The sequence below is a fragment of the Phaenicophaeus curvirostris genome, chromosome 12, assembly GCF_032191515.1.
Source record: "Phaenicophaeus curvirostris isolate KB17595 chromosome 12, BPBGC_Pcur_1.0, whole genome shotgun sequence".
Taxonomy (NCBI): Eukaryota; Metazoa; Chordata; class Aves; order Cuculiformes; family Cuculidae; genus Phaenicophaeus; species Phaenicophaeus curvirostris.
Genome location: NC_091403.1, coordinates 1,518,829 through 1,531,081, shown reverse-complemented (window position 1 = coordinate 1,531,081; position 12,253 = coordinate 1,518,829). Strand labels below are relative to the sequence as shown.

The following is a 12,253-nucleotide window of genomic DNA, read 5'->3' as shown; positions in this document are numbered from 1 at the left end:
CAGTAGCTGCTACTGGAAGCGTTGCTGCTTCTAAGTGTGGAAAGTATTTGCAGAACAAAAGAGAAGAGGAGCTCTTGATAGGAAAAGTTAGTGAATTCTGTGTGCTTGAATAAGAAATCATTGGTGTGTTTTCACCTGAAAAATTGCTAACTCAAACTGGAATTCAAAATAGAATTTCATTTCAGCATCTTTGTACTCTTCCAATGTTTATTTAGCAGAGGTTGAGCTGAATTGCATTTTATCTTTTATTCTTGCCAGACTGTTAACAGCTGGGGGTTTTGGAACACCAGGATATTGATATAACTGCCACTGGTGTGAAAATAAACAAATGGACCCAAGTGTCCGAGTTGCCTGTTTGAACTTTGTTATTTTCAATCAGTCTTGGACCAGTGCCTTAATCTTTTTTAATGATGGAGGAAGTGCTGCTTGGATAGGTAGCCACTGGCTGGCAGGTAGCCATTGAGTTTCTGCAATCCCTCTTCATAAAAAACACAAGCTATTGTCTAATGGATAGAGCATTAAACAATACACAGCATTTCATTCCTTCAGATACAAAGAGAGAAAGGATTTTCCTAGCCAGAGGTACAGCAGTACAGGTACCCATTTCGATGTAGCATAAGGGGACAAAACAAACTGGGTGACAAGACATGGATTTAACTTGTAAGACTGGAGACTGTGGGCATCTTCACTGAAGAGAATAGCATATAGACCTCCAAGGCATAAAGTTGTGAAGCAACATTTCTTACAGAGATATAGAGGCTCACAAATGCAGATATGAGAATATTCTCCTCTCCCCTACCCCGGGGATAGAAAAGAAAGATTAAAAACCAAGTTAAATAATCTTTGGCAAGCATTACTTGAATGTATTTATCATAACAATAACATTTATCTTGCTGTGTTCTGTTCGTCTACTGCAGGTTCCGTATCATCCTCAGCTTTATCTAAAAATCAGGCTTGTTGTGAGGGCACTAAAATAAGACTGCAATATTCATTGCTGCAAAGTGAGTTTTGTTCTTAGTAGGTCCGTATATGTCCTTAACACGAGGTATGGCTGGACTTTTAGCATAGATATTACACCTCAAATAATTTAGATAAAGCACAGAGGATTTTTTGTTTTTTCTTCTGGGACATTCAGTTATTTTAATATTTAGTATAAAATGTCTGATAAATCGATGCAATTAGTGTACTGTCTAAATGAACCTGTGTCTCATTTGGGAAACTGAGATAATCATTATTTTAATTACAATAATTAAAGTTCTTACATAGTGAATGGAGAAAAACCCAAGGCCATTGTCAGCAGATTTGCATGCCAAATGGTGTTCACAAGGAATTTACTTGAAAGATCCTCCTTTTTGTCATGTTGCTAAAAGATTTCAGTTGTTATAAGTCTGCATCACACAGTACAAAAATATCCTGGTGAGAGGAGTGACACAGAAGCATACATATTGCATATGGAATGCTATTTTGTCCCTATTCTTTAGGTGAATATGGATTTGAATGCTTTTAAGTTAAGTCAAGAGACTACACATATGTCAGTTTTCCTAAACTATAAGCAAACAGGAACTTGCATGTTGTGTTTTATGCACACATTAGGCCGCTCTTGAGCTTTTTTCCATGTTTCTGCTCCTCTCCTCCTTTCCTGCCTCCCTTTGTGGTAACACTGCTGCATAAAATTTCAGCTTAGTTAACAGTAACTGATAAACAATACATTTTGACATACCTTTAAAAGTATACAGCTATTAATTCTTAGGCCATGATAAATGCTAGCAATTATCTTGCATACAAAATGTTAAATAACCAGTAGACAAATGTGATTTTAAAGGTTCCAGTTGCTAGGTTTGCTTCCAGCAATTAATCATCAGAGAACAGTGTTCACTTCTAAGAAAGACCCCAACAATCTACAGGGAATGGAAAACAAAGTAAGCATCTCGTTTTACTTTCATTGGTCAGTCTCCAGTCTTTAAATATACGTGCTCACCCTTGAAAATTCTGGGGATATACGAGCTTGCTTGTATGTGCCTTTATTTATAAATACCTCTAGGGAGGTGCAGAAGGGGATGTGAGCTAGAGAAGCCTGAGGGAAAACTAGAATGCATTTAGAGCATGTATTTGTTCCAACTCATTAGCACAACTTTTTCTTGCAGGTTTTCCATGCTTAAATTAGAAAGGCATTGCATCTATGAAGTTGAAAGTGAATATTTCTGGCATTTTATGACACAAATATAACACAAATGTAAACAAAGAGTATTAAAAAGCTTGCTGCATTCTCCCATGTGTTCGAGGCAGCTGTAGGGCAGAAATATTAAGTAGCTATTACTAAGTGACAGTTCCCAAACTTAGCAAGTGTAAGTACTTACTGAAAGTGCTAAACAGCCCAAACATCAAACAAAACGAGTCTGTCTGTGCTGATTGGCAGAATCATGGCTTTTTAGCAATAAACTTCTAACACCAGGAAGCAGCAAAATCAATGCCTCTTACCTAAAGATTCATAACGACGTCTTCCCTGAGAAGTTTAAAGCAGAGGGCAGCATGCACTCCAAATTATATCTACATAAATATGCACCGTTCAGTACAGCTATTTTGCCAAAACTTACATCATGACTGGTTCTAAATTGCAAATATATGCAAAGATAAAAATCCTTTTGGTTCTTTAGGACAACAAAAATCAAGTGGCAGTTTTTTTCAGTGTTACTGAAATTTGTTAGAGTAGTGCAGTTCTCTGTGGAATGCTTAGTCCTCTAAGCTTACTGTGACTCCTTCTCTTTTAAGGCCACCAGTTCCATACTCTTGTCTGATTTACTTGGAACTACTCCTTTCTACAAATACATTCCTCTTCACTTCTGACATGTGCTAGCACCACCTCAAATTAGCACTTAAGTAACAGAATCATTGTGAGAGATTAGAATGTGAAAGCTGCCCTTTTTTTCTGTGATCAAAATCAGAAATCCTTTAGCTCATGAAGAACTGCCTCATTCAGATTCTGTCTCTTAAGTATATCCTGCTGGATCAGATTGTTCCTACTGACAACAGCCTATTCCTGATGTTATGATAACTACTGCAGCTGCTCAGCAAGGTGCTGAGCCTCTCCCACTACACATCACCAGCATCTACCAAAACAGTTATTTCAGTCATGTAGTTTAGAAGGAAGAGCACCACCATAATAGACTTGTTACTAGGTTAAGATTAAAAAGAAGTTTTGGATGCACCTCAATGCGTTTCTGTCATAATAGTGTTTAAATAGCAGGAGGACACATAGCCCAAACGTATAATGTCTACAGAAGGTGACAGAAGTTGACACTAGAAATGCAAATTTTGTCCTTAAGTGACAAACATAACAATACACGTCTACTTTAGCTACATTTTAGAGAGAGATAACAAGCCTAGATGAAAAGGCCATTAGACCTGTTGGTGTACTTGTGCAACAAGTGATTTAACAATCTAGTCAACCTACTACAAATCATCTCTTTTTCCAAAATGCTTAGCAGTCTGCAAGATGAGTTTCCAAATACATAAGCCGATACATTGGCTTCTGAACACATTATGTGATAGTATTTGAACAGTATTGCTAGTAAAGAGATTGGCAGATACAAATCACAAGCCTCATTGTTCAAGTGTTTAAATATAGCAATAAAGCTTTACCATGCCTTGGAGCATTCTGTAAAAACTCAATCTTTCATTCCCCTCTCAGACAAATTATTCCTCTGACTGAATCAAAAAAGGGACTAACCTGCTGTTTTCCAGCAGAACGTTCTCCAGCAGGAAAATGCTTCATCGGCACCAAGCACCACGGCAGCATTCAGGGTCGCCAGCAGCAACTTTGAGGAGGACCATATTGCCCAGATGAGCTCTTGACTGAGAAAGCCCAACAGCTTACACTGGGGTAAATGACCAGTAGTGTTAGGAAACAGCAGAGCTCAGTCAGTAGCAACTCTCACCTGCAGCTCCGAGGGGCTCTGTGCTGCAGGAAGGGGGGCTTATAAAGGGGCCCTGCTTGGCTGGGAGGTGCCCTGCAAACGGGTGGGAGGAGGGAAGCCTAAATGGCCCCAGCCCTGGCAATTAGCTGCTGGGCCAGGGCACGTGTGGAGCTGCGGGCTTGTTTCAGAAAGATGTGCACAGATGCTTGTGACCTCCAATAACTGGAATCTGGTTTTCAGCCTGAAGATGGGCTGAAAAAAAAACTTCTGCTGCCTCAGGCTTGACTCCTCAGTATTTCGTGCTGCTGCTGAATCGACATAGGGTGTGCCACGCTTCAAAGCTGAGAAAATCCTAAGAACGGGATTTACATTCAGCTTTGTTTGGAGGAGGTGCTCACAGTAACCCCCTCCACTCCATATCACAATACTTTTAAAGAATAAAGTGTTAATAGATCAGCCAGAGGTGGAACATACTGTGTGCACAGATGTGCCTGCAAGAAATGGAGGAATTCTTTGTACCTGACGTTCTGCCTGGTTAGACTGGGGCTCCTCAACGCACCGGGGGATAAAAATAGGCTTTCATGTACAGACGGCAAATACTAAGTAAAATACATTCATTATATTCCTTGTAGAGGTGATGTGAGTGATCCCAGCTCTTCATGTGGTGTGCACAGGCTTCTCTTTGGAACCCAGTAAATACATAATAACAACTTATATACTACATATGTGGCATATATACTATATATATGACTAGGAAACTATAAACAAGCCAGGCTTGTTTAGCTTCCTAAACTCTTGAAAACGGTAACTCTAATAAATTACGGCTATATATAAATAAAAAATTAAATGTCACCCAAGTGTTTGGTCATATTCGTATTAAGACTATATGGAATTATGTATGCAAATATTACCAAAGATCATGATTGGTATTAGGATCCCTAGTGCTGAATGAGACGTGTAAGATCTGTGGCAGAGGCTTGTTTCAATACTGTTTGTGGCATCCAGGGTGTACTTGCTAAACCACTCAACCAATTCTGTCTTTATATGCAGGTGCATTTTCAGTTCAGTGGAGTGTGCAGTAATCAGAACTGACAGAGCTTTGAAAGTATTAACATTCTGTTGTACATAATGGAGCTAATAATTGCTGTCACTGTTTACAGTTCAATATGTCTTCATTGTGGCCACGGCACTTTCCCTGCTTTAAGCATACTTGATCTAATCCTACTATTTTAGGGAATAATGTATGATTATTATGCCTTTTTTTATTAAAGCCCTCTAGATATTTGTTTTCCTCATTAATATGTTTCACTGCACATCAACACATATTGCTCCATTTTAGCTTAGCCAGACAATATAATTAGATTTGTCTTGTCTCAAACAGAACAGTGTTTAAAAGCAGGGATATTATAAGCTGCTTAGCTACTGCAGCCATGTAGACGGGGCACGAGTCAGTTGGTCCTCAAGTCTCGGTGCCCTGTGTACATCTCGGATAGTCTTTACTTTCCTAAAATCCTACTTACTAGTGAACTTTTGCTTTGTATGTATTGCCTCACCTGGGAATCAGCGTTACTGAGTTAATAGCTGTAACGTGCCTGCTTCATTAACACATTTCATTCAACTGGCTAAATATTACTCATAGGGAATAATTTGTCTAGAGGTGAACATGCAGATGGTGTTTGATTACAGCTACATGTTGTATTTGAAAGTCAGAATACGAGGAGTTATGTTCAGATGTAACATTCGGGCTGACCCTTTGGAATAATACTGGCTGAGTGTTTTCCATTTGCACAGCTGCTGATATAGGTTGTTCTTTGGGAATCCTTAGAGTAACATTTAGGCACTCTTTTTTTAAATACGTAATGGGGAAACTGGGAAAAAAGGAAAGTAAAATATCCTAAACTATAAAAAATTGTTCTAGAGATCACCTTGTTGTTTCACATTTCTAACATTGAAATTCTGCATCATGAAAACTTCACTTTCTCGACATGCATGGGACACGTGCTCCCTGTGCCGGGTGCTGGTGTTCTGTGACCTCTGTCAGACTTCTGCCTCTGAGAATATTGGAACTTAGAAGAGAGTTCCATGGCTTAAAAGACACGGTATTTTCCTTGTGTAAGGTTTTGAATTTTCCTTTTACAATTCTTCAGCAGCCTGTAGCTGTGCTGCCAATATCCTGTAGATTTGTTTGGCTCAAAAGGAGGGAGGTGCCATGAGGTATCTCCCATGAACAGACACTCCTACATTCAGTGCCAGGATTCTGTTTTTCAGATCAGAGATAGCTGTTAGGGCTGTTTTGATTTTATCCGGTATTGAGCATAAACACATTAATAATTATGACTTTGGTTTCTGAACAATCTGAACAAATAATTTCATTTAAATTTAAATCAGTAGTATAACTGCTGCTTAACGGTAATTGAAGTGTCTTATTATTTACATCAAAGGAGGTCTTTCTTATAATTAAACAGCTCAACACTTTTATATGAATTTCATATTTACTAAATTACAATAGGAAATTCCAGCTATCATGTCATGGTATTTCAGTAATGAACATTGATTGCACATAAATACCTACATATAAATACATATAAGTAACTGCACAGAACAGCTTCATGCAAATGACTGCATGAGGACTTCCACTGAAATCTCTGTTTTGTTTTGAAGCTTTTCAGAAGACAAAAGGATTTCAAATCCTTCCTTTTTTTTCTTACAGATGTGCAATGGTTTAGAGCAGCCAAGGAAGCAACAGCGTTCAGACCTCAACGGGCCCGTTGACAACAATAACACACCCGAGGTACGTACCTTAGGCTGCAAGGTTGTTCTGCTGCCTATATTCCTGTGGTCAGGCTTCTGAGAGGGAAAGAAGTCACCAAATTATCATCTTTCTCCCTCTCACACATGCATACTTAACACTCTGTTTCTTTTCCTGAACTGGCCATATTAATAGCACATCTGCATGTTCCAAAAAGTCTTTGAACTATACCCGTCAATGTGTTGCTGCCACATTCGTTTTACGTAACTGTCCATGGCACGTACTCAAGCTTGAAGTTTTCTGATGACACATAAAATAGGGAGAACACTTCAGAAATCCTCTTTTTGGATTACCGGAGAGCAAAAGGAGCATCAAAAAGAAATGGCCTTCTGCTTCACCCTCCCCCTAGCCCCGCCCATCAGGCTGTGAAGCCAAAGGACTGCTGAATTCCCACAGGAATAATTCTATTTAAATAACCCCTAATATCAAACACATCATTCAGTGCTGGGGGCTGAAATGATTCATATCTTTTTTGAGTGGCCTTTATGGTAAGATGTGTCCTGGCTCAGTCAGCTGTGAAAAAGATGCAGTGATAGGCAGACCTGCTCTTGTCACTGAAGTCTGGAGGAAAGATGACATCTAAGAATGCACAATGAAGTTATGCTTGAGGCTAGACACAATGAAATGAAATTTAGACTTAAAAGCAGAAGTCTGTTATCTGAAAAACATATAACATATTTAGCCTGTAGCCTGTTACAGTAATGAAGAGGCACATTGCTAAAGCCTTTTTCTGTAACGGAGAAATCAGCCTCTTTCTTTCCTGGAAACAGGAATTTCTGAGGAGGCTGGCAAAAGTCAAGCAAATGGAAGGACTGTATCTGGTTACTGAGAGTAGAGACAGTAGCATAAAAAGAGCACTGTTGTGGCCCCTGCTGAGATTAAGTGTAACGCTACGCGCTGTGCAACCAGAGATGGGTCTTTTTATTCACTGATTCAGAATTTTGGTTTGTAAAATATTGTTAAATGTTCTTAATTGGAGATTTGGGATATCATTGTTACATACTCTGATCTAGTGGACAAACTATTGGATTGGGAATTGCTGGTTTGTATCACTTGTTTGACAGATGACTTGCTAGGTTATTTCCATATTCTCTCCTTCTCCTCCCCTTATTTCTTTGTGTGATGGAATCTGCTTAACATGCTTTCAGATTCCAGTAAGCAGCACTACGCAACAGTTATGTTGGGTTAATTACTGTGATGCGTTTCACCGTGCTAAATAGTGGCCACGCAGAAGTTATACAGAGAAGTCTGATGTTTTATAAATAATGGTTCAATTATAATGTGGACTCACTTTAGTTTGTGAAAATGATGTTGCTACAACTATGCCATTTTTATTTCTCAACAGACAAAGAAAGTGTCTTCATTTCCAAGTTTTGTTGATGGTAAGTTTTACATCATCCATAGTTAAAGTGGGATACAATGGAAGAAAATGCTTTAATATATTTTAAAGCTCGCTCTTCTAAAAACAAGTCAAACCCAAGAGAATACAGCTGAAAAGTTTAGGTATTGAAACATTTAAAATTTTCACTCCCCATGCGGCAACCAGAGCCTGGTGGTCATAAAAAGGAGGAGCTGGTAGAGCTCTTGGAAGGATTAAGGTGAAGATGGAGGCAACTACAAACCTAGAAGGGGGCAAAAAAGGTGGTAGCAGTGGGTCCAAGCAGGATGGAGATTTATGAAGGCATTAGAGCACTCTGTTCTTCATGGCTTTGTGCAGAGGAAGGAGTCATTTAACTGTTCAGAGCAGCCCCTGTATCACTTTGATGTGATGCCTTTCATTGAACTCTGGGAATCTCAGTTGTTGGCGCAAATGGAAAGATTCTCTTGATCTGACAAAAAATTGGTAATGCAGTCCTCTGTTTAGGAGCACCAGGCTTTCATGTGTTTCTTCAGTGTCCTTTTCACTGCTATTGTGTATTTTATGTTTGGAGAAAAATAAGTCAACTTATTAACACAAGAAGGTGGACAGAGATAAAACGGGATTATACTGAACAATATTATCAGTCTCTGAGTCACAGACAACTGAAGAATTTTGTATGGGAAAAATGGGTACAGCTTTTCCTGCAAAGGAAACACCTACACCGTGAAGTGAGAAAAGTTTGTAGGAAACTTCTAACGACCTCAGCCCTTTAGATCTGCCGTGAACACACTTTTCCCCACAGTGAAAACCATAAATGAATGTTAAAAACCTGATTTCTAATGCCGTTCTCAACTCAGGGAAAACTAAATTGCGGTTTAGAATCATATTAGAGTGTTCAACTAATTTTTCTTCTATTTCCTGATCTCATCAGCTTGACCAGCAGCTTCTGGGTTTTTTCAGTTTCCTTGAAGAGCTAGAGCAAATGGAAAGTTCAAAGATTGCCCCTTTACACAGATTGAGATCTGAAGGAAGTTACACATAGTGTGTGGCATGTACTGCCTAACAGGCCCTAAACAAAGGTAAATGAAATGCATTCCCCAAAGGTGGCTGAGACAAGAAAGCAACAAGCATCTACTCATTGTATAGTGCACGACTGCCAGCATGGGAAGAGCTTTAAAAGACACTAGAAAACCCGCCCCTCACAGCACTTGCAGATACAACTGTATATATTAATTGTATTGGGATAAACATGTTAGGTCTTTTCGGTTTCTTGCCAATCAGCTCACTTCTGTGTTGGAAAGGGGTCAGTATACCACAATGCTTTTTTTTTTTAGTTCGATCATTTTGCTTTCTTGGAATTTTTTTCTGTAGTTGCACAGTATGTGAGGATAAGCTATCCATTAGGCTTTTTCTATTGCAGGTATTATATGGAATTGTCTAATACAAATAAATATGTAGCACACTAGGAGCTTATGATAGCTAACATGACTGCTCTCTGAATGCAAAGAAAAACACAGTTTTTATGGTCGATTTGTGTGCTGAGTCCCAGAAGGAACAGGATCCTACTGCACGTAAATAAAGCTGCTACCAGCTAACACTCCCTATTCTTTCCTGAGCTTTGATGGTTAATATAACCATATTCTGGTTATATTAATTTTCAGCACTTAACTTCCAGCACAACGCCTTAACAAGAGTAGTGGTATCTCTATGAATATATAATATTTTTCATGTGCCGTGTAGACATAAAAACAAATTAGATATCAGGCACAAACAAATATAGAAAATATGTCCTTCTGCTGTTTATAATTGTTTCAGGAATAGTACCACTTGAAGTGGTAATGAGTTCCATATTCAGGGGTTCTGGGTTTTTTGCTCTTTATATTTGTCTTATCATTATAAATCTCATTCCCTTGCACAGTCTCACAACCATGATGGAGTAAAGAAATCAGTGAAACTATGGAACCCGTAGATAGACTTAAGATCTTGGTAACTTAATGGAGTATGATGGTTCTCAGCAGAAAGCTGAAGGTGATTCTGTGCTCTGAGTGCAGTCTTGAAATCCTGTCTAAATCCTTGGCTTACATATGATTCTAGATAAATATAAAAATACTTCCCTAATAGATTATTAAATTCAATTATGCTAGATTATTGAATGAGCGTTCTTTTTCTTATCAATACAAAAGATAAGTTAATTTAAAAATGCTTAGACTTTGTCTACTTAGTCTAGAAATATGTTTATACTCGTTGCATTAATAGATGAGCAGAAACCCAAGTTATCTATTGCATTGATAAGAAGAAATTTACTGTTAGATATTTCAGAAACAGTTATCTAATGTTTAAGCACCAACACTCAACATAAAATTCCAGTCTTCGTTCACACCAAACTAATCCTCAAGTTTCAAATCCACTTCTTTCTCCATCCCTTCCTCATCAGTAACCATTACACACACTTACAGTCAAGGGCACACTGAAGTGCTCTGATGAGCTGGGACCTCAGCCGAGTCATTATTTTTATATTATTTAAAGCAGTCAGAGATAAGGGAAGAAAATGCTCAGGTAACCCAGTTTGACCCTGGCAACTTTTAATACTGTTCCAGCCTTCCAACAGATGTCTTATTTTACCTGACAGTCACTTACGTAGCCTTCATGATGGGAAATGTCATTTGGAAATGTTTTCTGCCCAACATGCCTTTATTGTGGGGCAGTGAGGCTACAGCCAGGGTTGTTCTGTGTTAGTGATTGCTATGAGCATTTTATATATGCTGTTGTTTTATACATGATATTGCAGAATTTGTTGCTAGTATAATGATTCTGAAAAAAAATATCACTTTCTAATGCCTCCCCCGATCTATAAAGAATCTAAATAAATAAAATTAGATGATAAAATTTCTTAAAACTCTAGGTTATTTACAAGTTCAAGAAGTTTTTCAGACAAATTATTAAAAACATTGTTGCTGTCACCAAACAGCCAAGACATGAAAATAATCTGTTGTTTCCTTTAAAACACTCAGTAATTTCACAGACCCGTAGGATACGGTAGGGGTTACTCTTCCATGCTTGGAGGTGCTGGCAGTGGATACATAAAAATAGATCCCTACACGTCTTTGGAAGGAAAGTGCCTTTGACGTAGCCCATCAGTGACCTGGAAATCAAGACAAAAATGGCTTGCTCGAAGCAGTACAAAGATATAACCAGAAGTGGGACCAATTTCACATTCTTGAAAATAGCTGAAGAGAAAACAAACTTTCCTGTGTTCAGCCACAGCTTTTGGGATGGAAAGGAAGTAGAGTGATGGACTGATATGTGATTTTGGTTTACAAATCCCGCAGACTCTTAGAATTTTGGTCTTTGCTTGATCTAGTAATGACTGTTTTAGAATTTGTTCCTAGAATTCCAATATTACCTGTGTTCAGACACACAAAATATTTCAAGAAAATTAATCTAAATTAACTAACAAAGGAGGTTAGTTAACTGGATTTAAACATTATGTGGGTAAATGTGTTTCAGAGTTAAATCAACCTTGATTCAATTTAGCATTATTTACTTAGTCTGAAGTGAATAAAGTAAACCGAAATTAAAGCCACTTTAATTTTGAATGATACAGTTAACTAATGAAGTTTTGCTAACTTAACATTAACTTCTCATCTTTAATTAATTTCTGTCTTTGCTGCCCTTGAAACAATATGATTTAATGTTATTTTGTTGCATGAAGGAAGTACAGATCTACAAGACTTAAGTTTTAGGCCTGAAAAGATATATGAATATCATCATCAAAAGAGGTACCACATAAAATACACCATCCATCTGCTGAACAACAGTGCAGAGATGTAAGCAGAGAGGAACAGAGATAAAGTAAATGGAATTCTTGTGGAATTTTCATTTTCTTTGATTTCATTCAGTGAATTACTGCTGCAGGAACGAGGGTCATTTTCTGAATTATTGAAAGACTCGGCCTTATATTAAGAGTTTCAGTGACTTTTAAAATTAGTAGCTTCTCAAGGATTTCATTGAGGGTCTCTACACTTTCACTGGAGATTAAAATGATATTTTTTTTATTCTTTCCCAATACCATGAGATTTTTAAATTCCACAGAATTCTACTTTGAGTTACAATGAAGATCCAAACCATCACTGGATTTGTACAGATGTGATCTAAAGCAAAACGCGTCCT

The 12,253-nt window shown here is 38.0% G+C and overlaps 1 protein-coding gene across 3 annotated transcripts in view; it reads left to right on the top strand.

Moving 5' to 3' along the window:
• Positions 1-12,253, top strand: part of APBA2 (amyloid beta precursor protein binding family A member 2) — a 73,700-nt gene that overhangs the window by 39,809 nt on the left and 21,638 nt on the right. For all 3 annotated transcript variants that reach the window (XM_069866464.1, XM_069866462.1, XM_069866463.1), the window contains exons 3-4: positions 6,625-6,705; positions 8,069-8,105. In XM_069866464.1, the coding sequence (XP_069722565.1) occupies positions 6,625-6,705; positions 8,069-8,105 (118 nt within the window). The remainder of the gene's footprint in view (positions 1-6,624; positions 6,706-8,068; positions 8,106-12,253) is intronic.